Raw genomic sequence first — 25276 nt, forward strand, 5'->3', positions numbered from 1 at the left:
GGGGTTTCATGTGAATGAGGACAGATCCACAAACTGGCTGAGCACTGGTACATACCAGGCCTGGCTATGATGTCAGCCAAACCACAGGCCCAGTGGCTGTAATTTCCTTGCAAGGTCTATTAGTTTCAGCATCAATATGAGCCAAAACCAACTGGCAGCTTTTACTGACAATGCTGAGAAGGCCTTCGCAGCCCTGTAGTTTGCTGGTGGCTCTGCTCTGGGATGTGCCCAAGACTTTGAAGAATGCGCAGTTGTCCCTTGCTGACCTCTTGTGACATAGCTGGCCTTGATGACTGTTAGGTTTTTGGAAGGAGCTGAACTTCTAATCCTGGGCTCTAGGTTCAAAGTCTCAGTTCTGCATCAGTCAAGCTTGCCTGTGCCCCACCCACACAACGTGGCAGAGTCATTCATTTGCGATGATTAGCCGTTGCGCTCCCATGAGACTGCTACTAATATAGCCCGTAGCGCCCACTGTCGCCGTGCTGTGTGCAGGCTGTGCGTAATCCTTTGGCCAGTGATGGCGTGGCTGCTTAAAGTGGTGCTGAATGTCGTCACAGTATGGATGCGAAAGTGATAGTGTGTGATTCTACTGGATGGAGGTCCAGGTCTTTGTCCTGGGCAGCTAGTTGTTCCTTTTGGCCCAGATCCCTCCTGCATTTGCATCATGAGCTGCATCCGTTCTCAAGATGACTTTGTGAAAACCGGGACACTAGCTGACCGGAACCAGGACTAGGACTAGGGGCTTCAGGCGCCATAGTAACACTGGTTTTCTGTGCTCAAGGTTATGAAGGAAGTGTGCAGCAATGGAGCCATTGATTGTGATGGGGTGGGATCTGGCTCGCCAGTCCACAAAACTGAGCTAGAAAAGGCAAGTACTGAGTCCTCGGCTAAAGCCCAAGATCCACTGCAATGTGCCAGGTTTAGAAACCACACCGACCAGCGGCCTGACTATTAAAATATCAGTTTATAAGATTTCAAATACTGCTTTATTACAAAAAATTTGTACAGGATATTGACCACTAGATTGATGTCTGTAGTAAAACTGCATATTTTAACAGAAAGCAATACTTTTAAAATATCCAGTGACATCCCAGAAATGAATAATTTTCAGATTCCAGACCTGTTGGTTCATAATTACTTTTTACAGTTCCTGTGCCATTTACCTTTGTATGTGTGTGTCCAGCAAAAATCCAGCATTAACTTGTACAATGTTTTTTAGGCTCTTACAGTGTTCATTTGAAACCAGTTGCACTCATGAACACTGCCGGTGTTAATTCAACACTGGGTGTTTTACTCTGTAAACACAAGGACAGTGTTGTAATTCTTGAGATCTGGCTCCTCTTGTAGAAGCTATCCTGTGAGAAACCCAGCTCTGATGGCGAGTGGAACCATGAAAATGGAACGACAGACACCAAAGAGCAAGGTAATTCCTGTAGTACGAGACTGTGAGCAGGGCGTCGCATGGAGAACCGTAAGAGATAGTGATGAGAGTAAGCTGTCCTTTGTTCCTCAAAGATTATTCTTATGGTTAAGCAGCGTGGGTGAAACCTGTCAATGGCATTACAGGACTGTGATAGTTTGGTCATACATTAAACCTCTGGAGTTTACAAAGCACTGACGTCCATTCATGGCTTATTTGATTCCACTTCCTGTTGCTTCAAGACGAACTATCAATACCAGTATAAAATACCAGTGTACTTCCTGATGTCAGTAGCTCCCAGTGTTTGGCATGTGGGTGTCTAGAGTACCACTTTCTGGTAACACGACTGAATCCTCTTGTAGAATTTGGGGCAGCTTCAAGTTAAAAAAAAAGTTATTTTTTTTTATTCTAGGAGTGCCAGAATCAAACAAAGAGTATCCACACATGATCCTCACTGAAAAGTCAGGGGATTTCATTAGAATTTATTTGCCCGAGGGGCGGTCCTCTGTGGGGATTAGAGTTTAGTTTAACAGGCTGAAAGTGCTGTCCTCAGCATTCAGGAATCCGGAGCCCTTGCTCTTATCAAGATGGCCTGTTCTGTGCTTGCAGTGTCTGAAGTAAATTTCACAGCTACACTGAAATCTAGCCTTGCATGGGTCGCTAAATCAAAAATACTGCATCTATCCACTTTGAATGGTGTTTTATACTTTTCTTAAATTACTTGAAAATAATGGTCTATCACTTCGGAAGGTAGATCTGTGGTTTCGAGTAAACAAAACCGTCTAGCTAGTTGGATAGGGTTTGCCTGGATTATTTGTTGTTTGGAGTATTCAGATATTCAGAAAGTATTTCGACTTTCCCACAGACATACCATGTCTGTTAGAGCTGGGCAGATAATTATAGAGTTTGAGAAGATTTTATATCCCCATGTGTAAAGACTGAGATTCCAGAGAGTCTGGTAGCACTTTTCCATCACCAATGACGGATCTCTTATCTCCACTCTGCACCACATGCGCCTGCCTTCCAAACCTGCATGCCACCAGCAAACCAGGCCAACACTGTGGGCCTGGACTTGTTCAGAAGTAGGCCTGCTGACCCCCCTCTTGGTTGGGATAATTCTCTGATTATAGACATACTTTCCATTGCTGGTAACTGTTCCAATTTGTTGGATTTAAATTAGCAAGATCATACATTTTCCCCTTACAGATCAAGCATTTTTACATATGTGGGTCTGGTTTCTTCTTTATGACTGGACAGCGTGGCATCAGAAATGGGAGGAGGATGTAGGAATGGCTGCAGATTCGCACATTAAGGCGACAGCAGGCGTGTCCTGTCTGCTTAATCCTGTCAGGATGTCGGCTCCTGGAAGCCACCCGCCAGGCCTGAATCATGTATTGACACAGCTCCATATGTTGTCCTGAAGCTTCCATAGCATCTCCCTCTGTTCAGAAGCCAGAGACCTCTGATTATAGCTGTATGCATGTCGTTTAAATCAGTAAAGTATACAAGCTAAAGAAAGTCCTTTGGTCCCATTTGATACATGTGGCAAACACAAGACCCAGGGCAAGACTCCATGCTTTTTACTGGTATCAGTGTGAGGTAGCAGAGATGGCTGATTTAACGACTAAAGGCAGCCCTTACTGAATGCTGTGTTGATCCTGCCACCCCATTGGCCCACCGCTCACCCAAAGGCCCGCCCGTAGGGTCAGTGCTGTCCAGAAGATCCTCTCCTTATGAATGATTGCAACAGAATCCGAATGATGGTGCAACCGGATCAGCATTACTGCTCTGACTTCTGGATGTACCTGTAGCAGCTTCACTCTTTTGTTGGGAATGATGTGGATCATGTGTGTAAGGTTTTTGCATGTCCCACTTGGCAAATGGTGCAGAAGGCTAGGCTGATGTATCCATGATCGGAAGGTTGCTAGTTCAAATGCTGTGGTCAGCAGCTTGGGGTCAGATCACAGAGTCATTTATCCAGCACCCTTGGAGCGGTTTAGTTTGGGCCATTGCTCTGTGGCCCAACAGTCAGCCATCACCCTGCTGGCCACAGGACTTGAACCAACAACCTTCTGACCTGGGACTGTCCTAACCTGCTGAACCACACACCACCCTGGTTGTCTTCTGTCCTTCACATGCTCCTGTCTCACGCATCAGCTAAAGGGAAGAAGAATGCCAAGGTGGATCAGAAGGGTGCCGTGGGCAAGGTGACAGGGAAGAAGATCACCAAGATCATCAGCCTGGGGAAGAAGAAGCCATCAACCGACGAGCAGACCTCCTCAGCAGAAGAAGATGTCCCCACCTGTGGTAGGGGGCCTTGGGAGAGTCTGAGGAGGGTGTGTAGTCCCAACCCAGTTTTTGGGGAACCCCCAGATAGTCCATGTACCGGGACATAGGAAGGAGCAAAAATATGGAACTTGGGGTCCCCAAGGACCAGATTGGGAAACACTGGTCCACTGCCTCACCTTTCATTGTGATTATTCACGTAAACACTTCCTCTCCACTGCACTGCTCTGTTCGATATGGGAGTCTCAATTACTCTGCTGCTGTCAGCCATTTATAGCACCCAGTGGGCTGGATAAATCATTCTAAGACGTGTAAGTGGCTGATTTCCCTGATGACTGACAGGGTACCTGAACGTCCTGTCCAACAACCGCTGGCGGGAGCGCTGGTGCCGGCTGAAGGACAACCAGCTGCTTCTGCACAAGGACCGGGCCGACCTGAAGAGCCACATGGCCTCGCTGCCGCTGCGGGGCTGTGAGGTCATCCCCGGGCTGGACTCCAAGCACCCCTTCGCCTTCCGACTGCTGCGCAACGGTCAGGAGGTGGCTGTGCTCGAGGTAGGTACCCTTATACCTTGGTCTGATCTGAAGCCCCCTGACCACCAACTCCTAGTTCTGTCTCTGACTGGGAAAGCCTGTTCATACCACATAGGCCACATTCCTCCATGGGTTGAAAAACTACACTGCAGACGTTTCAGTCGTGTCATAATGGTTATTCTTCTCCGCATATGTCAGAGCGATTTATGTTCCCCGGCCGCACTGATCCCCCCTCTCCACTCGGCGCCAAATGGCTGCACCTCGCTGACGGACTCTCGAGTGCCGTCTCACCACTGGTTGAGATGTGGTGGTTGGGGATACGTGCAGTAGGAATCTTAGCTGTTCAGCTGGAGGATTATGGGAGGGGCGTGAGCCGCAGCGCTGAATGTACCCGCGACGAGGCAGATGTCCACCACTAGGATGGGTAATGACAGTGGGGCCTCTCTTCTTGGTGCCGACTTGTAGCACAGCTCACTCGAGTTATGTGGTTTCTGTGGCCACCATTGAAGTGGAGTTTGTTTTTCTGTCCTTCTCAGTTTTCCTCTGTTCTCTCTCACCCTGTCCTTTAAACCGCTTTCTCTCTATGTCCTGTTTCGTACTCCGGTTTCACTCTTCTTAACTTTTACTCAACTCCACTTTTAGCCCACTAAACGCTTTTGTCTTGCAGTCCTTTGGCCGTTTTCATTTCTCCCTTTTTCCTGATGACTTCTTCCCCTATTTCCTCCTTCTCCTTCCCTCCCTTCCAAAGTTCTCTACATTTGCCCCCACCCTACAAACCCCTGTCACACCCTCTTATTTAGATGTGTATAGTTTATGTCGTAGTGGCCTGATATGTACCAGATGCTGCACATTCTCTATCGATATTCATATGTATATTTTACACTATTAGCTACTTTTTTTTTCCTTTAATATTTTTATGTATGATGAATATCCATCCATCCATTTTCAGTCAGCACTTCTCCTAATAAGGGTTGGGAGTTTGCTCCAGAGTCTATCCCTGAAACTATGGGTGCAAGGCAGGAAGCAACCCGAACTCGAACCCGGCTCCCAGAGGTGCAAGGCAAAAGTGCGAAGCCCTGCACCAATGTATATTTTATATGGTTGTATTGTATCTACTGGGCTATTTTATGTTCTCATTATTTTTCTCATTACTTTGTAGCCTTTGCAGGAGTGAACATAGGAAGAATTCCATCGTGTAGACACTGCATTAGATTGCTAGAATGTTGAATTCTTGTTTCTTAGGCATCGTCCTCTGAGAACATGGGCCGCTGGTTGGGTGTCCTCCTGGCTGAGACGGGCTCCACAACGGATCCTGCTGCACTGCATTATGACTACATCGACGTGGAGACCACCGCCAACGTCATCCAGCTGGCCAAGCAGTCATTCTGGTGAGCTCCCAGATCCCTCTGGCGTGGAGCTGGGGGCGGAAGGGGAGGGAATTAGACAACCTCCCCAGGCAGCAGATGATTGATTTATACACGAATCCTGCACTTTACTCTTTAGCTTTTTCTACATCTGTCTTACTGCAAGAGGTGAATTTAACCTATTAAGAAAAATCCTATGAAACACCACTTACCATATACACTCAGCATAGCAAATTCATTCAAATGAAAAAAAGTAAAGTTTTGACACTGCTAGTGAATTCTGGGTGTAGCAGCTCTTGTTTAGCCAGCCCACGATGTTTGCAGGCTCTAGGCCAGACCTCATCAATGAATTAATTATGCTTTATAGAGCAAGTGACTCTTTCTGTCTGCATTTGGGGAAAAAAGTAAAACCACTTCAGATAAGTTGTGGAAGAGTCAGAAAAGCCTTTATGTTTATAGAAGTATGGCTTGTTTTTTTTCCAGTGAAGGTTAATGCATATTTAGTGACTTACATGGATATTTTGGAATGAAAATCCCACATACACTTCTCAAAAGAGTAAAGTAGACCTGCTATATACTTGTTCCTTTGGAGGAAAAAGAATGGAGAAAGTGTTTGTGCAGGCTGACCAACTTGCTGAGGCTTATAGAGGGTAGGTTTTCCTGCTCACACTGGACATGTTGCAGATAACTGAAAGAAAACCTACTTCCCAGAGCAGCCAGACTATTCCAATGCTATTGGGCTGTAGCATCTGTTTGAATGATCCCAAAGGGACCTTTTGGGGTGTTTATTTCAGTGCCTGTCAGAGGACATCAACCCTCCCAACCTTTCAGCCAGGCTGGATTGATAGTTAATGGGAGAAAGTGGCTACGGACTACATGGCAAGGAGGATGTACATCATGCTGTCAGGCTTTTTCTAGCCTCTGCTGACTTAAGTATTTTTGGATATTTGATAGAGGTGACATGGAGGGCAGTTAACATTGTTGATGAATGATCAATCTCAGTACAAAAGTGTATGTAAACTGCCTGTAGTGTTTGTGTTTGGCATCATGTTTAACTGTGATCTCCTATCCTGTTTGCGTGTGACCAGCTTTACCAGCAAGCGTGCGGTGTCGCCCAATCCGTACCTGGACAATCCTGTCAATGGCTATGCCTGTCCTTCCGGAGTGGCGCTACACTACGATGATGTGCCCATCAATGGAACGGTAAGCTTACCTGTCCATCTTCCCATGATGCTCTACCAGTGTCACATGCTCTTCTAATCTTATCCCTGTGTCTTACCAAGCATTACATAATTAGATACTAGTTTGTTATGGATTATAGGTATTAATAAAAATCATATAAACAAATACATATGGCCCCAAAATACTTAATAAAGGTGAGCATTGTGTAGAAATTATAGCGAAGGTTTTCCTTTAGTTTCTGGTTACGATAGATCTAATACGTGACAGCACAAGTGAATGCATGTTGACAGCCAGGAGTCGTAGGGTTGATGAATATTTGTGAGGTAAGGCCGGCGTGTGCTGTTTTCATTCCTCTGATTTCTTCACCTGCTGCATATAACGTGCCACTGCTGACAAACATCACCAACGTCCGTCTCTCATTCCTTCTCTCTTGCTCTGATTCATAACTTCCAGTTGTTTAACAAAGCTTTGGCTGTTCTGTCCCGCTTGGTTTCCCCTAACACCTCTCTAACCCTGTCCACCTTCTCCTCCTGGGTCTCCCTCTGAAGGAGCCGGAGGCCGCATACTCCTCCCCCACCTCTGGGAGGCGCCCCGGTAGGGAGGAGGCCTTCTATGAGAATGTGGACCTTTACGAGAATGTGCCGTCCCCGAAGCTGGCCACCCGCTCCTCTCCCAAACCTGGTGGTACCGCCACCTCTGCCAGCCACTACAAAACGCCCGTCTCAGCCAGGAGCCTCTCCTCTCGAGCTTCCTCTTCCTCCTCTTCCTCCTCTCTGGCTCCTGTCACTAATACTGCCATGTCTGGGCGCAGCACGGCCGCTCAGGTGATTAACGCTCCTGCCACTCTGCCAATAGCACAGCGTCTGGCCTACCTGTCCTCACGACACAGCGCAGTGAATTATCAGGCCCCCAGGGGGACCCAGATTTAATGCACAAATTACACTCTGCCGCACTGTTCAGCGTGTAGTAGCATAACTCATACTGTAAAACCAGCATGTCCGTCCCTGAGATTTCCCGGGGATTTTTCCCCCCGGTTTTGGCAAATCCCTTAGCGTGAGACTGTGGTGGCTGTAATTTGGAATGCGGCGTGTATTTAATGTGTGGTTGCCCAGGCGTGTTGGCACAGGGGGCTCCCTCAGCGCCGATTACTCAACCCCTGACAGGACTCTTTTTGCGAAAGATGTCACACGCCACCTGCGAGGTTCGGAGCGGGAACTCAAACATTACCTAATAAGCTTAGCGTACTTTGCAGAGGTTGCTGGAGCTGGGTGCTAGAGCTTGTACAAGGGAGCTGTTTTTCCTTCACTGTGCCAAGCATAGGATAAATCCAGAGTGGATTTATTTAGTTTTTCCGTTACATTTGGGAACTCTTAGCTTGGTGTTGACTGCGACTGGTGACGTACTGTAAATGACGGCACGGTCACAGGGCTGGCTCGCTAAAAAAGATTAGCGACGTAACGCTAAAAACTCTCACAGGAATGCTGGTTAGATTCAGAGGTATTAGCTAAATATAAAGTAGCTTAACTAAATGGTTCCCTGGGCTTAGCTCAGTGGAAAAACAGTGGATTTTGTATTTCATAAATTACAGAGCAAGACTAGCTGTGGAGGCAGAGGATATTAGTCACAAAACACTTTCATTTTGAACTAACGACTGCTTGTCTTCTTCAGAAACAGATGCACTAAAACCAAGAAAAGTGGCGGTTTAGACTTAATACTTTTTTGCTTTTATAGGATTTACTGAAAACCACTAAAAATTAATTCCATGCATTTTGCATAAAACCCATTAACTGTTTGATGACACAGCTTTTAACCAATTGTGTTGACATTCTGAAATAGCCTGGTTAGAGAGTCTGGGGGTAGAACTGGATTAAGGCATCCATAAATTTTCTTGACATTTCAAGCTATTTCCAGATAAAAGATGGCAGGAGAAGGAAAACAAACATTTGCATTTAAGGTTTGACTACGGTAGAAATGGCATGAGCGCATTTGGTCGAGACGTGAGAGTGAGTTCGGTCCATGGGTAGCATTCCCAGATTCTTCATTTTACTGTGGGCTTTCCTTAACACTTTTCACTCTGTCTGTAGGAATTTAGGTTGAGGAAGCTCTGACATCACATCTTCAGAAAAATGCCAATTCCAGACACACCCATAGTCGGTCTAAGGGCCCCCCAGATTTTAGTTGACCCTTCCAGAAATGTGCAACCAATGAACTGATGGTGCTAAAACTGTTTTAAAAGTGCTATAAAAACTATACATTACATAGAACTATAACAAAGCTTTTCTCATGAATTAATGTGTACCAGCTCTTGGCTCCTCCCCACAATGTTCACGTGTTGTTGAATCAGACTCCCGATTCGCTACGGTGGCAGTGTGGTTTCTCATCTGCCCTTCTCTCTCCACCAATCAGCTGAAGGGAAAAAAAGGCCCAATCATCAACGGGACGGCGGCCAAGCAGAAGCTGGACAAGAATCAGCCCAAGAAGCCGAACGGTACCCTACCTGTGAAACGCACCAACTCCAGTAAGTGCTAAACCAGAATCCGCGCCTCCTCACTCATAAATATAATAATGATGACGACCACGGCGGGTTCACGCGAGGGGAGAAGCAGCTCGTAATGCTGAGGAGGCATAGACACAGTGTCTAGGCTGGGCGTTCAGTTTAGGGAGCCGCCAATTGCTTTCTAGGAAAATCCACAGAAATGTGGATGACGGCGGAATGTGAAATTATAGCCCTTGCAGGAGCAGGGATGTGGCATGCAGGCCGGCACTCTGGTAAAGCCATCGCCCGCAGGCCAACCTTCTGCACAGGCAGGCTTTTCAGAAGCTACACAATGATAAAACGTGTCGGGTTTTTAGCAGTGGACTTGATTAATAGGTCTGTGTCGCTTGTAATCAGGGTATATTAGATTTACAGGTTATGGCTCAGAAATACATGGGTGGTCTAAAATTCAGTTTTTTTTTAAGATGTGTGTTTTATGATGTGCACAAATATGTGTGCCAAACACCTGCTGAATTTAAGCGTATCCTCATTCTTCACCCCCAACCCATCCCTGATCCTCCCCCCACCGAAGGCGCCGAGCAGTATAAGTACGGGAAGAACCGCGTAGAGGCCGACGCCAAGAGGCTGCAGGCCAAGGAGGAAGAGATGATGAAGAGGAAGCAGGACATCCGCAACCGGCTGACCCAGCTGAAGAAGGAGAGGAAAGACCTGCGTGCTGCCATTGAGACCAACACAGGTGGGGGCGAGGGAGGGGCCGGGGGTGGCCTCTGATGGAGCCGTCAAACACTCACGCAGAAGCAGGATGGTGACCCGCTTTTCCCCGATGCCCGGTCCCAGGCAAGCGGTCCCAGGCAACGCTGGCGGAGAAGCTGAAGAAGGTGGAGGATGAGTGCAAAGTGAAGGAGGAGGAGAGGGTGAACCTGGAGCTGGAGCTGACCGAGGTCAAGGAGAGCCTGAAGAAGGCCATGAACGGGGGCATCACCCTGGGCCTCACCATCGAACCCAAGTCCGGGACGTCCAGCCCCCAGGTCCTCGTCCAGTTATTGCTATACACAGCCAACTTGATGGATCATAAATGACAGCAGCGAAAAACAGAATAGCAAAGTAAACGGCATACAGCCAAGCAGTTTATCAGTGAACTTTACAATACATTTAAGATGTCATGTGACCATGAACAAAGAATATTAATAATACTGATATTTAAGTATTAAAGAGAGTAACAGCCTGCATCACAGTAACCGGTAAAGCATGTGATGTTAGTCCGTTGCATTTCGCGAAAATAACTTTAATGGCAGAACGTAAATTCATATGTAAATTCCAGGTAGCCATAACTATCCCAGGAGTAATTGAATTAGGCTGCGTGTTTTTTTTCAAGCCGCAACAGTTTTTCCATGCACACGTTTTACAGGGAGCCCAGATTGCTTCCACATTTCAGACCAAAATGTAATTGGTGGGTTTTCTGTCTCGATATTTGCGCGCCATGCCGTCCCGCTGGGAAAGCTGCCTGAGGAGAGAGTCTCTGTTGGTGCTTTTTTTAGGATGTGTCAGTGCTGATAAATCGATGCTATTTCATTGCACTTTTGTGACGTAGATCAGGTGAATTAGGTAATTGATTATTACTTTAAGTTACCATGCCGTGCACTGAAGATTTGCACCACTGTACAGTGCGGTGTACTTCCTTGTGCTCGAGTATAGTATACTCATATATAGTATTATCCTGGATAACTCTTTACAGTAGTGTCCCTTACATCCCACTGCAGTCCCCAGTGACGCTTCGGCGAACAATGGACAACTCGCCAGTCTCCAGCTGTGACACCAGTGACACAGATACCTGCCCCCTCCCAGTGAATAGCGCCTCCCTGCTGCGCCGGCAGTCGTCCCAGAAGGTGCCACCCGTGCGCGGACACGTGCTCCAGAAGGCCAAGGTGAGTAGGCCGACCGGGGGACCCGGTGTGGATCGATTCTGGTGATTCTGCCCACGCTTGGGTCAGTCTGCCTGCTTTGGGGTGTTTTACATTCAGGGTCAGGGGTAGGGCCGCCCATAAGGGGGAAGAAGGAAGAAGAAGGAAAAGGGAGACTTTTAGGGGCCCGGACACTAGGGGGAGCCCATGAGTATGTGAACATGGACAATGGTAGCTTTGGTTTGGGGGGGGGGGCAGCAATTAGTAGAATTTTTCAGGGACCCAGCCTTGTCTTTGAGGGGAAAAGGAATGTAATGTTCACCCCCCATCTCAACTGCTGCCTGGCACAAAATCTCACTAGCGCCCCCTTTTCCTTCACAGGAGTGGGAGATGAAAACTGGGACATAAAGCCAACACCCATCTCCGCCGTCTCCACACGTGTACATATTTATGTGAACCGGGTTCTGGAGGAGAAACGAGGAAAGCACAGTCCAGATGGCGGATGAGGAGACCTGAGACGTTACGTTACATTACTTCTGCTCCTTTTTGCTTACTGTCTTTCTGCCGTTTGCTGTACGGGCACGTGTGGTCACATCCCACAAGCAGAGTACACCAGGGTGGCCCCTAGAGGGCGATGTCCTCACCGATAGAGCTGAACTGTTGATCTCGTCAGCCTTCGCTAAACTAAATCTAGTCAAGATACTTAAACGGGAATCAGAATATTTATTTGTAAATGTTTAAGTAAATATTAGCCTGCCTTTATTATTTATATTGGTATTTAAACATTCATAGTTTTCACATTAGATCTGGCCTCCCACAGAAGTATGACTCACGCTTGAGGTACATACAGTACTTCATTTTCCCCTGTGGTGTTCTTTAAAAAGACAGTCACTGGGTCGTACCAATCATCAGATGGACTGGGGGGAGGTGGTCACATGCTTTCCTGTGAACAGGGGTCTGGTATTTGTGGGTGGAGGACAGAACCAGTTAGAATAAGTTTGGTTCTTATTGCATAGCCCGGTCTGATGTTGGGGCTAAAAAGTTCTTTATGCTCAACCACCCGCTGTGGAGTTGGGTCACGATGCTTCCCCACCTAATTTATTTGGTATGAGAGTTCTGGATTCCAGCCAGAACCCCAGGCTGAGTCAGGTCTGAAGCTGAATAAGCTCTCGGCGCTAGCCTAGGCCGGGCTTAGCGGTGGGTTCTTCCAGGCTTATATGACCACATGGAAATGGTGGTCTGGGGGTTCCTGGAGGATAGCCCAAGCATACTGTATGTGCTGACATTCAGCTGCCTTAACCACAGGCATTGGGCGAAGGCTGACATGGTCCTGGCACATTCCAAATACATCAATACACTGTCAAATGTAGAAGTACTGTATAAAAAGCAAAATCAAACGTGTATTTCACAAAAGTGGTGCTCATTTTTAAACGGTTGGAGCCTGAGGTCGTCTCAGACAGTGGGAATCGATTTCTCACGTCATCATGGCCCAGGAGGCTTTGCTTTGCTTTACAGACGTGTTTCCGAAGCAGTTCCCCAGAGAACAGCTGTAGGCGCTGACGTCTTTTCCAGCTAAACTCATAATTAACTTTCTGTAATATAAACTATATCTTGCATTCTAGAAAAGCTCAAATGCACAGAACTGGTTGCCTGATGCCTTCTGTAAAGCATTTGTCCGAAATGAAAACTCAGTATTAATGCCAAGTATTGCCTCGATAGTAATTCCAAATCACTTAAGACTGGTTTTCACTTAAACTTAATTAAAGTTGATCCAGGGTTGTGAAACAGATCTCTAGATCTGAAATTGTTTTTTGCTGGAGGTTGGAAGTAAGAATTCATTACTCATATTTTATGAAGTTCTTTACAAATGGCCTGCTTACAAGTGTGTTAGGAAACATAATTCAAGGTTTTGCATAGCAGCTGAAGATTAGACTAAAATACAAAGATGTGTAAATATTTGATCTGACTTGCTGTTAGTTGCATTAAGCCCCAGGATTCTGGAGCTGTTGCACACCATTTTCATAAGGGATTGGGAAAGATGGAGCAGAATCATCACACGTGAGACCCTGAGGCAGACGAATCAGGACAGCTCATTCTCAGCTCATGGGAGTTGTACTTACTCAAAGATGATTGGTTCAGAGAGATAACCGATCAGATTGTAGAGGAGGTGAGTCTAGGTCCAAGCAACTAGCAGAGGCAGGGTCACGACATGTGACTGGTTGGTCCTGCCTCCTATAGTTGCTTGGACCCATCTCCTCTACAATCTGATTGGTTATCTCTCTGAACCAATCATTTTTCATTCTGTCCTCCGAACATCTTTTTGCAAGTAAAACTTCTATTAGCTTGTCACCGTCAGCCGTCCAGCCCCAGCATGGAGGGGTGTCTGATGAATCCTCTAAATCTCCACCCAAAATCTAAAAATTCCTATTTTGGGTTCCTTCCCAGCCTCCTCTGCCCTCTTGACCTATGCTAACAATGTAAAGAGACCTTTGTGAGAGGAAGGAGGATGGGTATTCAGAAGGTCCTTATCATCCCAAAGAGGAGAGACAGATGATGGCAGAAAATGTGAACATATATGTAAATAGTTGTGGTTTGTTTTGTGGGGGGTGGTGGGGGGAGACAGGAATAAAAAAAGAAATCAGCAGTGTTTGTTTTGCACCTTAAAACTGTTTGTATTATGTGTACTGCTCTAGGACAGTCCCCGACTTGGCGGAGAACACCTGTATGTAATATTAAACTTTTAAAACATGTTTCCTGTTAAATATGCCTCTTTCTCTTGGCGGCATTTAAATGATCCGATGGCAAAACTGCAAGTTCAGAAATGTAATAATTAGGCTGTTGAAAAATAATGGCATATCTTGTTTTTATCTCAGCTTGATGTAACTGACATAGTTTGGCTTACATATTCAGAGAAACTCTCTGGAGATGGACCTGCTGCTTTTATTAGAGCGGCCAGCTGCCTCTCACTGTAAATCTATAGTTTCACTCGGTACATACTACATTTTTATTACACATGGCAATCCTTTGATAGTTATCAGTTACTGCCACCTGCTGGTGAGTAAGAGAATTTCAGCTAATGTAATGAAGTCGTTTTAAGGATGTTTCACGATTGGGCAATAAGGTTACTTTTGCATTGTGGGTGACACAGTGACCACGGTTTTAGTTTCTTGAAGAATGTTTAGTTTTTATTGAGCAGAACAAATTATTAGAACAAACTTATACAGTTATGGGTGCAGTTAATCCCAAGGGTTCAGTATGTATCGGTACATTTTGAGTGTTCAAACATTTACTGAAAACATTTCCCATGAAATGTCAGGTTCACACATTTTGTTTCAACAATGAATATCCTCCACAAATATAGTTTTTGTCATCTACCCCCCCCCAAATAAACATTTTACAGACACCACAACACTAAAGAACTAAGAACAAGCAAACATGAGCGTCCTTATGTACAAAAACGTGCCCAGAGTTGTGGATCGTTGCCCGTGGCAAGTCGACTTGTACTGAAACTATACTGAACACAACCAGAAGGAGCGAGATGAATACTTATTTCTCTTAAGGCAAGTGCAGAGAACACCTGAATCGAAGCTATCGAACCACCCTGACCTAGTGCTGGGGTTTGGTCACATTCAGCCATTCTTCTACATCAATGTGTCAGGGTTATGGTTTGTGGTTTGGGGACTGGCTCACTGGAATACACCGTCCCAGGCCGTCAGCTCTCGGCAGCTGCCCTAAACAATGAGCAACTGGCTCACTGGAATACACTGTCCCAGGCCGTCAGCTGCCCTAAACAATGAGCCTCAAACCACGCTATTAAATTAAATAATTATAAAAAAAAATACATGACCTTTAATGCAACCGGTCATTCTTTGCATATTCAGTAGTTTGTTTCATAAAAGAAGTTTCACGACAGGGACAGACATTTCCAGAACCTGCAGGCTGGACAGTGTGACTGTTCGTAGGTGAGCTCTTAATTTAACTGTTGGCTAAATCGTTCATGCTATCTTTCAAAATTATTTGTTAAAACTTATAGTTGAGGAATATCTGTGATGGTATAATCCAGTGATCACCATCCCTGCTCCAGGAGATCTACCTTGGGTGCAATCCTGATTTAACACACCTAATACAGATAAGTATTGGAGTCAGCTATGTTACAGCTAAGTTGGCTCTAATACTGAGATACTGCTGAAGGGCCTGATTGTCTGTGCCAGGTGTGTTAAATCAGGGCTGCACCTAAGCTCTGCAGGGTGGTAGATCTCCAGGAGCAGGGTTGATATGTGATCATTGTTTTACATATGTTTAATCCTTTATAATTAAGATAAAGTAATTAAAAGCAATGCTATTTGCTATTTTTAGAATTCAGTAGGAATGAAATACTTGAGAAACAAACTGTAGGTTTTATTTCATATTTCATATTTCATACACGTGTACTTCTCAGTTAAGACAAATGTATTTGTAAGTTCATAACACCATTAATTAAGAGCTCAACAGGAGCAAAAACTAAAGGAACAAACTACTGGATTCTATTGAATCAGGCAAACCCACCACTGACTGAGATAAAGGCTGCTTGGACCCAACGCGAGCGGGAGTTCATACAGACCATGTGCGAAATCTTACTGTCCAAATGAAGGGGTTAGTGCAATTCAGAGGCTGCCGGTATGCTGAGGCTCACCAGCCTACGGTGCTTCAAACTAACGACGAAGACTGACTAAGCGGCTCTGCTCTATTCACAGTGGGCTCACGAAACCAGAGAATGCTCGTGTCTGACCGTACAGTGCAGTACTCATATTGTCTGTGCTGTCGCCCTTTGGGATGGACTGGCTCATTACTGCACACAACAACGTCATGAGATAGACTCTCCTGTCCCAGGGTGCATCCTCTTGTAGTTTCGCACAACAAAGTGGCACGAGGACCCTGTCTTGTGAGCATTTTAAGACGATGACATCAGCCACATACTAAGGCAGCGTGTCACGTGACCAAAAGCCATCGGAAATATTTTTGCCGCTGCTGAGCTGATCTACGAAACGACAAGACGATTTAGACAACTTCAAACAGGTGAGAGAACATGAGTAAATAAGGGCCAAAATACTTGGATTTTGTGGGAACCTGCAAGATCCTACATGTGAACGATGACAAAACCAAAAAATAGTGACTAACGTGTTTCATGAAAGTGCTGAATATTCTGGTGTCAAACATCCAAAAGTGGTGCAAATTTGGTATTTGTGTGAAGTATTATGTTGCTCTATGAATAATTATTTACAAAGTATTTCTTATACATGAACAAACCAAATTAAAGGGAACTCTACTTCCTGCATAGCCTAATATAGGCTTGACGACACCATAGCCTTGTGTGAGCGCCACAACTCTAGGAGTATGGGGTAGACAAGGTATGTAAACCCGCAAACTCATCCTAAATGCATTCTGACCTTTGGGTCTGAAATGAATTGATTGTTCATTTGAAAAGATTTGAAAAAGTTTTTTTTCCCCCCCCGCCAACTTATGTTAGCTATAAATGCATTTTATATTGCAGACGATGATTACTGAGGCACCATGGAACTAAGCTGTTTTGAAAGGGCTATTGACTAAAATCACGACAAACTAAAATATCACTCAGTCAATTTACTAAGTAAAACATAAATAAATGTAAAATTCGAATGTGTCTTGTAAAAAAAAAAAAAAAAGAAAACAATGTATTCCTTTTTGTAGTTTGTAGGGGAAAGTAAATGCATAGGCACATGTAATGTGCTAAAAACGGTGCACTCACAAGAGCTACTCACAATGGGACAACACTGCCACCTATTGTGCGGAGGGGAAACTGATAATTCAAAGATACATTGAGCTCAGTGCCTGTAGTTTTCAAGTGGGCTTATGAGCTATTGCCAGAAGCAAGGGATAGATTTGGTGACGCTCCACATCAACATAAAACGACTGATGTCGTGCTGCACCCATCTGTACACGCTCAAGTCATACTGTGTATTGCATTATCTTCCCTATACTCGGGTGAGGTCTCAAACAAAAATATATCTGCAGATGTTCAGTCTGCTGAATCGTTATCCTGTAGATGAAAAGCTATTACGTACTTCCAAAGAGGCTTGTTTTTGGCACACCATTTCCACAGTTCAAAAGTAGTAAACAATGTTCATTGTACCACTGTTTTTCCACACAGTTTAGTTGAATTATAATGAATTTAGTGCTTTAAAAATGTCCGTTTCATTATGCATTGCATTGTGCTCACCATACATTAATGAATAATATGAATGTATGTTTAAACTGATCAATCTATAAATGTATCTTTTGCAAGCTGATGCCCCAAAAAGCCAAGTTACTCATCCAATCTGCCCATTTTCTGTCACTGACGAGCGGAACTGGAGATTACCCGGCACATCCCTGGGTTCAGAAGCACTGACATTTTGCCGTCTGCCTTCGACCAGTAATTCTGGTTTGATAAAACTTGTCTAAGCGTCACGTTGCCACTGGCATTCCCTGGATGGCGCTGTCGAGGCACGTTGTGCTCGATGTCACAAACGGGGATGGCTGCTGAATAATCGCGGGCAGGCACTGTGCCGTTTCACAGCGGCATTGGGACCGCATGCTACCACCCTCTGCTTAAAGGGGACCACAACCGCAATGAAGAGCTTGGGAAGTAGAGAAAAATATATATACACCACAACCCGTGAACACGGGTACAGTTAACGACATCACATCAGTGGAGAGCCAATGGGAACAGCGGGTGAAGAGAGGGCACGGCAGAACACATGTGAACTTTGTGAGACCACTTAGTAGCGGGGGGAGGGGGGGGGGTCGGGGGGGGGATGTGCTCCTGCTTTCAGACAGCAGACCGAGACACGGAGGAGACACGGACAGAGAGAGGAAGAAACAGGTTGTTGCCGTAGCATCGTGGTGTGTCGACGGGTCAGGGCCCCCCCGACCTCCTCGGGTAGCTGGGAGAAGACCGGTGTAACAAATCACAGGGTAGGCAGAGTCTGTGCTCTTCGTCCGACCTGCGACCATCAGCTGGTCAGGTAGCTGTGCAGCTCTCGGGAGTTGATGCTCAGGACCACGCCTGAGTGGTTGCCTGGAGACGAGAACATCTGCCACTCAGCCATCTGATACGTGTCGGCCTACATCTGTGCTATAGACATCGGTAACGTCAGAGACATAGAGGACCGCCTGCTAGCTGCTGGGGGGTTATTGAACAGCCCCGGCGATATCCTCCGGAAATCCAGGGGAAAACAGTTTTTCAATCTCGATGTTTTCCACACAATCTTCTTTACATTTAATGTTGGGATGGTAAAAAGCACCGGGACATAGATCCCGTGGCATGATCAGGGGGGGCCAGCGGCCCCAACATCTACAACTAGAGACTAACCGCTCTGTAAAATCTGTATTATGTCATCTATTTTATAGGCCTGACTGTCCTCTTTAAGGAACAACAGGACGTAAAAAAGTTCCATGTATAGAATGAGAGATAGAAGCAAAAACCATAATGTCCTCTACAGAGGGCAAACATAAATAGCTGGATCTCAGGAGGACGTGCAGCTGAATGTACAGAAACGGCAGCAGGGATTGTATTAGGACTATGGCACTTGTCACATGCTGGAAGGAGATTAGGAAGTCAAAGGCTGAGTACCTCCAGCGTTACCTAGCGTCTGCGAGTCGAGGTCGTCGTCGATAAACTCCTCCCCCTGGATGATGTTCTGGGTGTCCTCGCTGTGGTTCACCGGGCTAGTCATCTCCTGCTCCTTCTCGTTGTGCATCTGCGCATAGACGTTCCTCCCGGGGATCTTTCTGTAAAGAGACCCCGAGAAGGGCTGACTGAAAGGGGGGCAGGGTCTGTCCATGAGTGGGGGGGGGGGGCGTTTCAGCAAGACAAGGACCTTCACTCCACTGCCTTATCATGAATAATGCTTTATGCACCCAACAGTCCAAAGTGCTTCAAGATGAAATGCTGAAATGACTATCGACAAATGTTACATATCACATTTTCTAAATGTTATCATGGATTTTTGAATTAATTTCATATCTAGGCTCGCATAAAGTTCAGTCACACACTAACACTGCTATAGCATAAGCTACTGTAACTCTAAAATAAGACAATGAGACTGCCTAAGTGATAAGCATTATGTCAACACATTTTATATTTTTACATTCATATATTTTTAAATAATAAAAATGTGAAAATGTGAGTCTTGGAGTCAGCATTTCAAAAAGTGTGACAGGATAATTCTAGATTTAAAAACACTAAACATGTCTAATCAGTAAGATTTCCAAAATGCCACACACAAAAAGTTACTCTAAAACTATGAATATGGCTTCTAATTGGTGGTTAAGGTTCAACTCAGATCAGGTTTTAAATGGTACCAGAGGTTAGTGAAGAGCTCGGGCTTTGGCCCTGAACGGCCCATACATACTTTTAATGAGGAGATAGGATGGAATGAAACAGGATGGGGTTTACCTCTTGAACTTGTAGAGGACGAAGCTTCCAGTGCTGATCAGGCAGACGATGAGGAAGACCATTAATGCCCAGATCCCAGGGCTGGCTATGCCGCCCCCAGACCCTGTGACACAAACAGCCCAGGGGCAGTCAGGGAGTCTGCAGTGACGGGCAGGAAAATCAGCAACCCCCCCCCCCCGCTCCCCCTAACACTGCTCTCGAGCTTAGCCATATGGCCGAGAACACTCAGAGGTCAGTTTACACATCTGTACACGGGAAATCACACACACACACACACATACACACATTTGAAGTCACATCTTTGTGGGGACAGTCCTTTCATTTCTATGGGCAAAACCCTAATCCCAGAAATGACGACCTTAACCCCTACCCAGCCCTAACCTTAACCATAAGTAACCAAACACAATATGAGACTTTTGGCATGTTCAGGTTTTTGATTGCAGTCACAGATTTTTATAAAATTGAGTTTCCCTTTGTGGGACTGAAAAGATGGTCCCCACAATGTCAAAATAACAGGTTTTTACCACAATTTAATATATACATAATCCACAGACACAGACACACACACAAAGTGATTTTCTGCAATCGCTGATGAAACTGACAGTTAGATGAAGGTATGTCTGCAGTCAAGAAACAGTTGAAAAGGAAAACAGAAAACATGAAGAAATATACCTTATTAACCTAAAAGAGTTTCACTATAAATTAAATATTTTTAATACCACATTCTGTTGTTGATCGACAAGATCATATTTTCAATAACAAGTTCACGCTTAGATGGAGGAAGCTGCACCACAAACGGAGGTCAGAGTGAATCCAGGGGAAAACAGAGTAAAATAAGAGCATTCAGCAGCTGTGGGAGTACACAGACGGGTCTGCTGACGAGTCTGCACTGCATTTCCTAAAAAATACGGCAATAACATTTCAGTTCTGCTTCGAAATAATGGCATACAAGAATGCAAAATTTGAAAACATCTCATTTTTAAAAGTGACTGGAAGTTTATGAGAACAACCTCTTCTGTTGAGTGTTCATATAAGTTTTGCAGAAAAGGCAGGATATGTTCATATACGTTTGCAGAAAAGGTAGGGTGTGTTCATATATGCTTATCATCTGAAGTATTTCAATATGACGTCATGTTGTTCAAAACTATACAACCCCAGAGCATCATGGGACACAAATAAACATGATCGCTTAACTGTGATGACAGAGCAGTATCCTTTAGCAGGGTAACCCTGCACATCTCTCCTTAGCATCTAAAGTCTCTAACTTGGCCCATTACCTGCATGTGGCTCTGCGAGGCTCACCAGCACCACCAGACCACCTCTGACGATAAAGCTGACGTTGTTCTCAGTGAAGGCCTGTTTGATGGATGGGATCTGCTGGAAGACACAGGATTCTCTGCTAGTCAAAGGCAGGGAGGGCTGACAGGACTAAAGCACTTGCAATTGAATAGTCTTTAAAGCACAATTATTTTGAAGTATGTGGTTTCTTATTGGGCATTTCTCATTCATTTTAGTTGGCCTACCTTCTATAATATACTAACAAACTAGTTAAAATCAGCTATTGAGAGGAAGCAGACAGTGTTGTGATTTAAAATGTGGGTAATCGGGTCACTGCATGCCTATCTGCATGTGTGAGTGTTCCTCCACATTCCTTTTCATTCTGAGAAGATCCACTTGTGCGTGCTGACTGTAATACTGACAGCCATCTTGAATGACATGTTAAACTGCATAGGATTATGGGTACTGGTGTCCCATTATACAGAATGGCGTTTTAAAATGTATGAAATCATGTGCAAGTAAGTCCAACTCAACGGAGCTTTATCTTCTGTCACCGATACTTCCTTTGTGTGTATAATGCGCCCCAAGGAGAGCCCATTAAACAAGAAGAAAGAATCTGACTAAGTTTGCTGCATGATGCAATATCACTAATAGCTCACAGTCGTAGTGCAGTCTATGGGAATGTCACACTCCGACTCTTTATATTCTAAACTTAGAGTAATACATTTCTGCTCATAATTGTTGTCTTGGCTTTTACTTTAAGAAAAACTATGCATATTCATACAAGAAATGCATGGATCTACTGATAATAATATGAACATATATAAAGAATGTGTGTGCTTTTTCGGCGAGATCCACTGTATAGGAAACATCACCAAGTTATTCAGTCTAGCAAGTTTTAACGTGATGCAGGAAAAAATGCGATGTGGAAATGCAGAAACCTTTTCCATCAAACTCTGCTCAGCTGAATACATTGTGTATACAGAGCCTGTGAAAAGCTTTTCGGTGCAGCTTGAGCAATATTCAGTCTAAATGAGCCAATAGTTTGCAAGACCTTTGAGAATCATTTACTACTGGAAGCAGATGTACAGTATTCTAGGCCACTTCCCATAGAGCAATGCTGGCTTCACAGGCAAGTGGGAAAATTTAATGAATAAAGTTTGCCTCCTGACCCTGAAGGGGATCACAGGTCCCCTAGTGGCCAGGCTGATAAACAACAATGGATACCGACACTCCTCTGGTTGCATCTCCATGACACACTTTTCCTCTCGTCACTGATGCAGTGGATCTCATGTTTTTTGGGGGTGTTTTTTTTTTGCTTGGTTTCAGGCTCTCTTGCCCACCCTGGAGTGCAATGAGCGGTCGCTTGGTAGCGCTGTTCAGTGATGTACCTTGTTCGAGAGCACACTTCTCTTGGCTGGCTTGGCCTCCGCTGGCAGAACATAGAGGTCTGCAGTCGTTGGCAGGCCCGGCTTCACCATGGTAACCAGCAGCTCTTGGGGAACACCTGTAATCTGAACATAAATGGCACCATGTACTCACAACTTGAACATGCATTTTATCCAATATAATCTATAATGAATAGAGCATCTGCTACATGAGACAAGACAACGTACCCTGGACAGGATCTTGGTAACAACCTTTCCAACATCTTCTCTCCATTCTGGAATGTTGGGGTTGAAGTGGTCAAGGTTCCTGCTGAAGCTGAGAGGGATTACCTGGAACTGTTCTAGAACACAACACCACTGGGGGTCAGTGGAACCTACTTCATAACCCAGGGCTCTGTGCTCTCCAGAGTGATGGCCAAACGTCACTGAATACCATACCACACACTTAGAGAACAGACATTTCCACTAAGGTTTCACAGATTTTAAATTACCAATGGATATTCAACCGATGAGACAGGGCCATCGGTCACTGGGATAAGGTAAGCTGAGTTTTACTCTAGGACAATGTTTCCCAATCCAGTCCTTGGGGATTTTGCTTCCTCCCAGCTCCTGACAAGGAGAAAAAATGTAGACTGCCTGATAGGGAACTGGGGGGGAGCAAAAACATGGACTGACAGTGGGTCTCTAAGGATCGGATTGGGAAACACTGGTCATGGATACTCTTAGGTGGATAAAGTAAGCCTATCAAAAAGGAAGAGTTGCTGCTCGGAGTGAAATTGATGTATGTTTGAAAGAAATTGAGAAGCTACTTCTTACCGAAGACGCGGACACGCTTTGTGTCCTGGACCATGGAGCGCCCGTTGGAGGCCTGGACAGTGACAGACACCTCCCCAGTCTCCGGGAACTTGATGATAATGCTGTTCTCCAGAGAAAGGATGGGCTGTCAAGGAGGCAAAGAGGGAGCCAATTAATCACAAGAGACTCCGACATACCTGAGTCATTAGCACAGATATCAGGAAAATGACGGCAGACAGGAAGGACATGCCAGACCGATTACCAGCGACACAGATACACCAGGTTAACTGCCACAGACGCAGAGGCCGTGTTTCATCACCGATCTTCTGTCATCCTTCTTAATATTCAGCAGATTTCCAGTTCAAATACAGTACACATACATTTTTGTGATGTCTTCACTGAGACTTTATTTCTTTTTATGGAGGCAACATAAGAGACAGATCAGAAAAGACACTTAAAGATAATGTCAGACTGAAGGGTTAAAGCTGCACGATCAGGAAACCCCAATAATAATAATGTATAGTCATTAACTGGAGAAATAAGCCACTACGGTACAACCCTGTTTCCAAAAAAGCTGGAGCACTGTGTAAAATGTAAATAAAATCAGAAAGCAGTGATTTACAAATCACATAAACCCAAATTTAACTGAAAATAGATCAAAGACAACATATCAAATTAAATATTGGTTTATATAATTTGCAAATCATTGTATTCTGTACTTATTTACATTTTATAAAGCGTCCCAACTCTTTTGGAAAGGGGGTTGTACAATGAATAGGTACAGTGTTGCTTCCTTGACAAGCAAGGCTTCTAGACTCTAAACCAGGGGTGGGAAATCTTATCCGCAAAGGGCCGGTGTGTATTCAGGTTTTTGGGATTACCTGTAGGTCAGCTGTTCAAACCCAGGTGTGAGGACTCTTCAGCCAATCAGTCCTCTAATTAGTGACCTAATTAGGGAGTTGCAGCAAAAACCTGCATACACACCGGCCCTTTGCAGATAAGATTGGCCGCCCCTGGTCTAAACAGTGGAGGAAATCTTGTCTGTGGTGCCTCTGCTGGCGGTTTACAGTAATGTGACGAAGCCGACTTACAGAGAACCATGTGGTCACAGTGAGCAACTAGATGGTGGCTGGTGAGAGACACACTTCTAAGGGAACTGCGATCAAAATGGCTGCCATACAACAAGGGGGGAGAATTATATTGATTAGGGCGGATTTTCCTGAAATGGGAATGCTGCGGGATAAGTCCTACACACAGCTATCGCTCCCAGCGGTTAATCTTCATCCATAAAACAATCTATATGCTGTGAATTCCTGCCAAAAACAACCCTGCAAAGGCAATTGAGGAAGCAGGGTCAAATATACCCTGGAGCACCTGGGGGTTAATGGCCTTTGTCAGGACCCCAAAGATGAAATCTCTTGGCTGACACTGGGATTTGAACTAGCAACCTTCTGATGAGAAGCAGTGTGTGCCAACCTACTGAGCCACCCCCCCTTTACCATATGTAATGTTATTCTTACTACTCTGAACTTCAACTCTATAGAAACAATAAAAGATTGCAGACTAAGGACTTTGAATAAGGTAGATCTGCCTGGATGTCATGCACAGTCCAGGGCTGCAGTTCCCTCCCTATCGCAGCCGTTCCCGCGCTGCAGAACCTTCACAGCGTGGCAGATATTGGTCCATTTTGTGGGAACGGCGCACGTGAGAGTCCGCGGTGCCCACAAGTTACCGATTTCCTCCAGTCAGCAAAAGACCCGCTGAGGAGCCTTTAAAGTCTCCGATAATTGGTGAATCTATCCTTGGAAATGTGAGGGCAGCAGGACTGCAGTCAATTTTATCCCGGGGGCCAGAGCAGCCAGCAGCGAGTCAAATTCAGATCTAAATCTGCCGGCCACCACAGCACTGATGAGGACAATCAGCGGCTGCAAAGTTAACTTTGCTCCACAGTGCAAAGCGGTTAAATTATGTCTGGGCCAATAGAACGATGATCTCTGGTCCCGTCAGAAGACCCAGCAGAAGATTACTGTCACTGAACTGCTGCTTGTCTGAGTGCTTTTTTATAAATAACTGGAACAGCGTGGGGGGGGGGGGAGGCCAGTTTAAATAAACCTGAATAATTCTCAGCGGTGATTCAAAGCTGACGCCACATTGCAGGCCCAGCAGGCCCCAGCACG

At 45.2% G+C, this 25276-nt stretch overlaps 2 protein-coding genes across 10 annotated transcripts in view; one reads left to right on the forward strand and one right to left on the reverse strand.

The window, feature by feature from the left end:
* Nucleotides 1–13933, forward strand: part of afap1 (actin filament associated protein 1) — a 56317-nt gene extending 42384 nt beyond the window's left edge. For 4 of the 5 annotated variants that reach the window (XM_023825423.2, XM_023825422.2, XM_023825424.2 and 1 more), the window contains exons 7-17: nt 782–868; nt 1348–1423; nt 3578–3727; nt 4049–4260; nt 5482–5627; nt 6692–6806; nt 9192–9303; nt 9854–10018; nt 10120–10310; nt 11043–11207; nt 11565–13933. In XM_023825423.2, the coding sequence (XP_023681191.1) occupies nt 782–868; nt 1348–1423; nt 3578–3727; nt 4049–4260; nt 5482–5627; nt 6692–6806; nt 9192–9303; nt 9854–10018; nt 10120–10310; nt 11043–11207; nt 11565–11591 (1446 nt within the window). In that variant the 3' untranslated portion in view covers nt 11592–13933. Of the gene's footprint in view, nt 1–781; nt 869–1347; nt 1424–3577; nt 3728–4048; nt 4261–5481; nt 5628–6691; nt 6807–7333; nt 7610–9191; nt 9304–9853; nt 10019–10119; nt 10311–11042; nt 11208–11564 lie in introns of all 5 variants that reach the window. The other variant, XM_023825426.2, reaches the window with a different exon arrangement.
* Nucleotides 13934–14340: 407 nt separating this feature from the next.
* Nucleotides 14341–25276, reverse strand: part of sorcs2 (sortilin-related VPS10 domain containing receptor 2) — a 189769-nt gene continuing 178833 nt past the window's right edge. For 3 of the 5 annotated variants that reach the window (XM_023825437.2, XM_023825441.2, XM_023825440.2), the window contains 7 exons: nt 23121–23244; nt 22533–22645; nt 22308–22430; nt 20916–21015; nt 19639–19741; nt 18814–18971; nt 14341–18258 (listed from right to left, as the gene is read on the reverse strand). In XM_023825437.2, coding sequence (XP_023681205.2) covers nt 18194–18258; nt 18814–18971; nt 19639–19741; nt 20916–21015; nt 22308–22430; nt 22533–22645; nt 23121–23244 — 786 coding nt within the window. In that variant the 3' untranslated portion in view covers nt 14341–18193. The remainder of the gene's footprint in view (nt 18259–18813; nt 18972–19638; nt 19742–20915; nt 21016–22307; nt 22431–22532; nt 22646–23120; nt 23245–25276) is intronic. The other 2 variants (XM_023825439.2, XM_023825438.2) reach the window with 2 other exon arrangements.

This window comes from Paramormyrops kingsleyae, chromosome 12 (genome assembly GCF_048594095.1).
Source record: "Paramormyrops kingsleyae isolate MSU_618 chromosome 12, PKINGS_0.4, whole genome shotgun sequence".
Taxonomy (NCBI): Eukaryota; Metazoa; Chordata; class Actinopteri; order Osteoglossiformes; family Mormyridae; genus Paramormyrops; species Paramormyrops kingsleyae.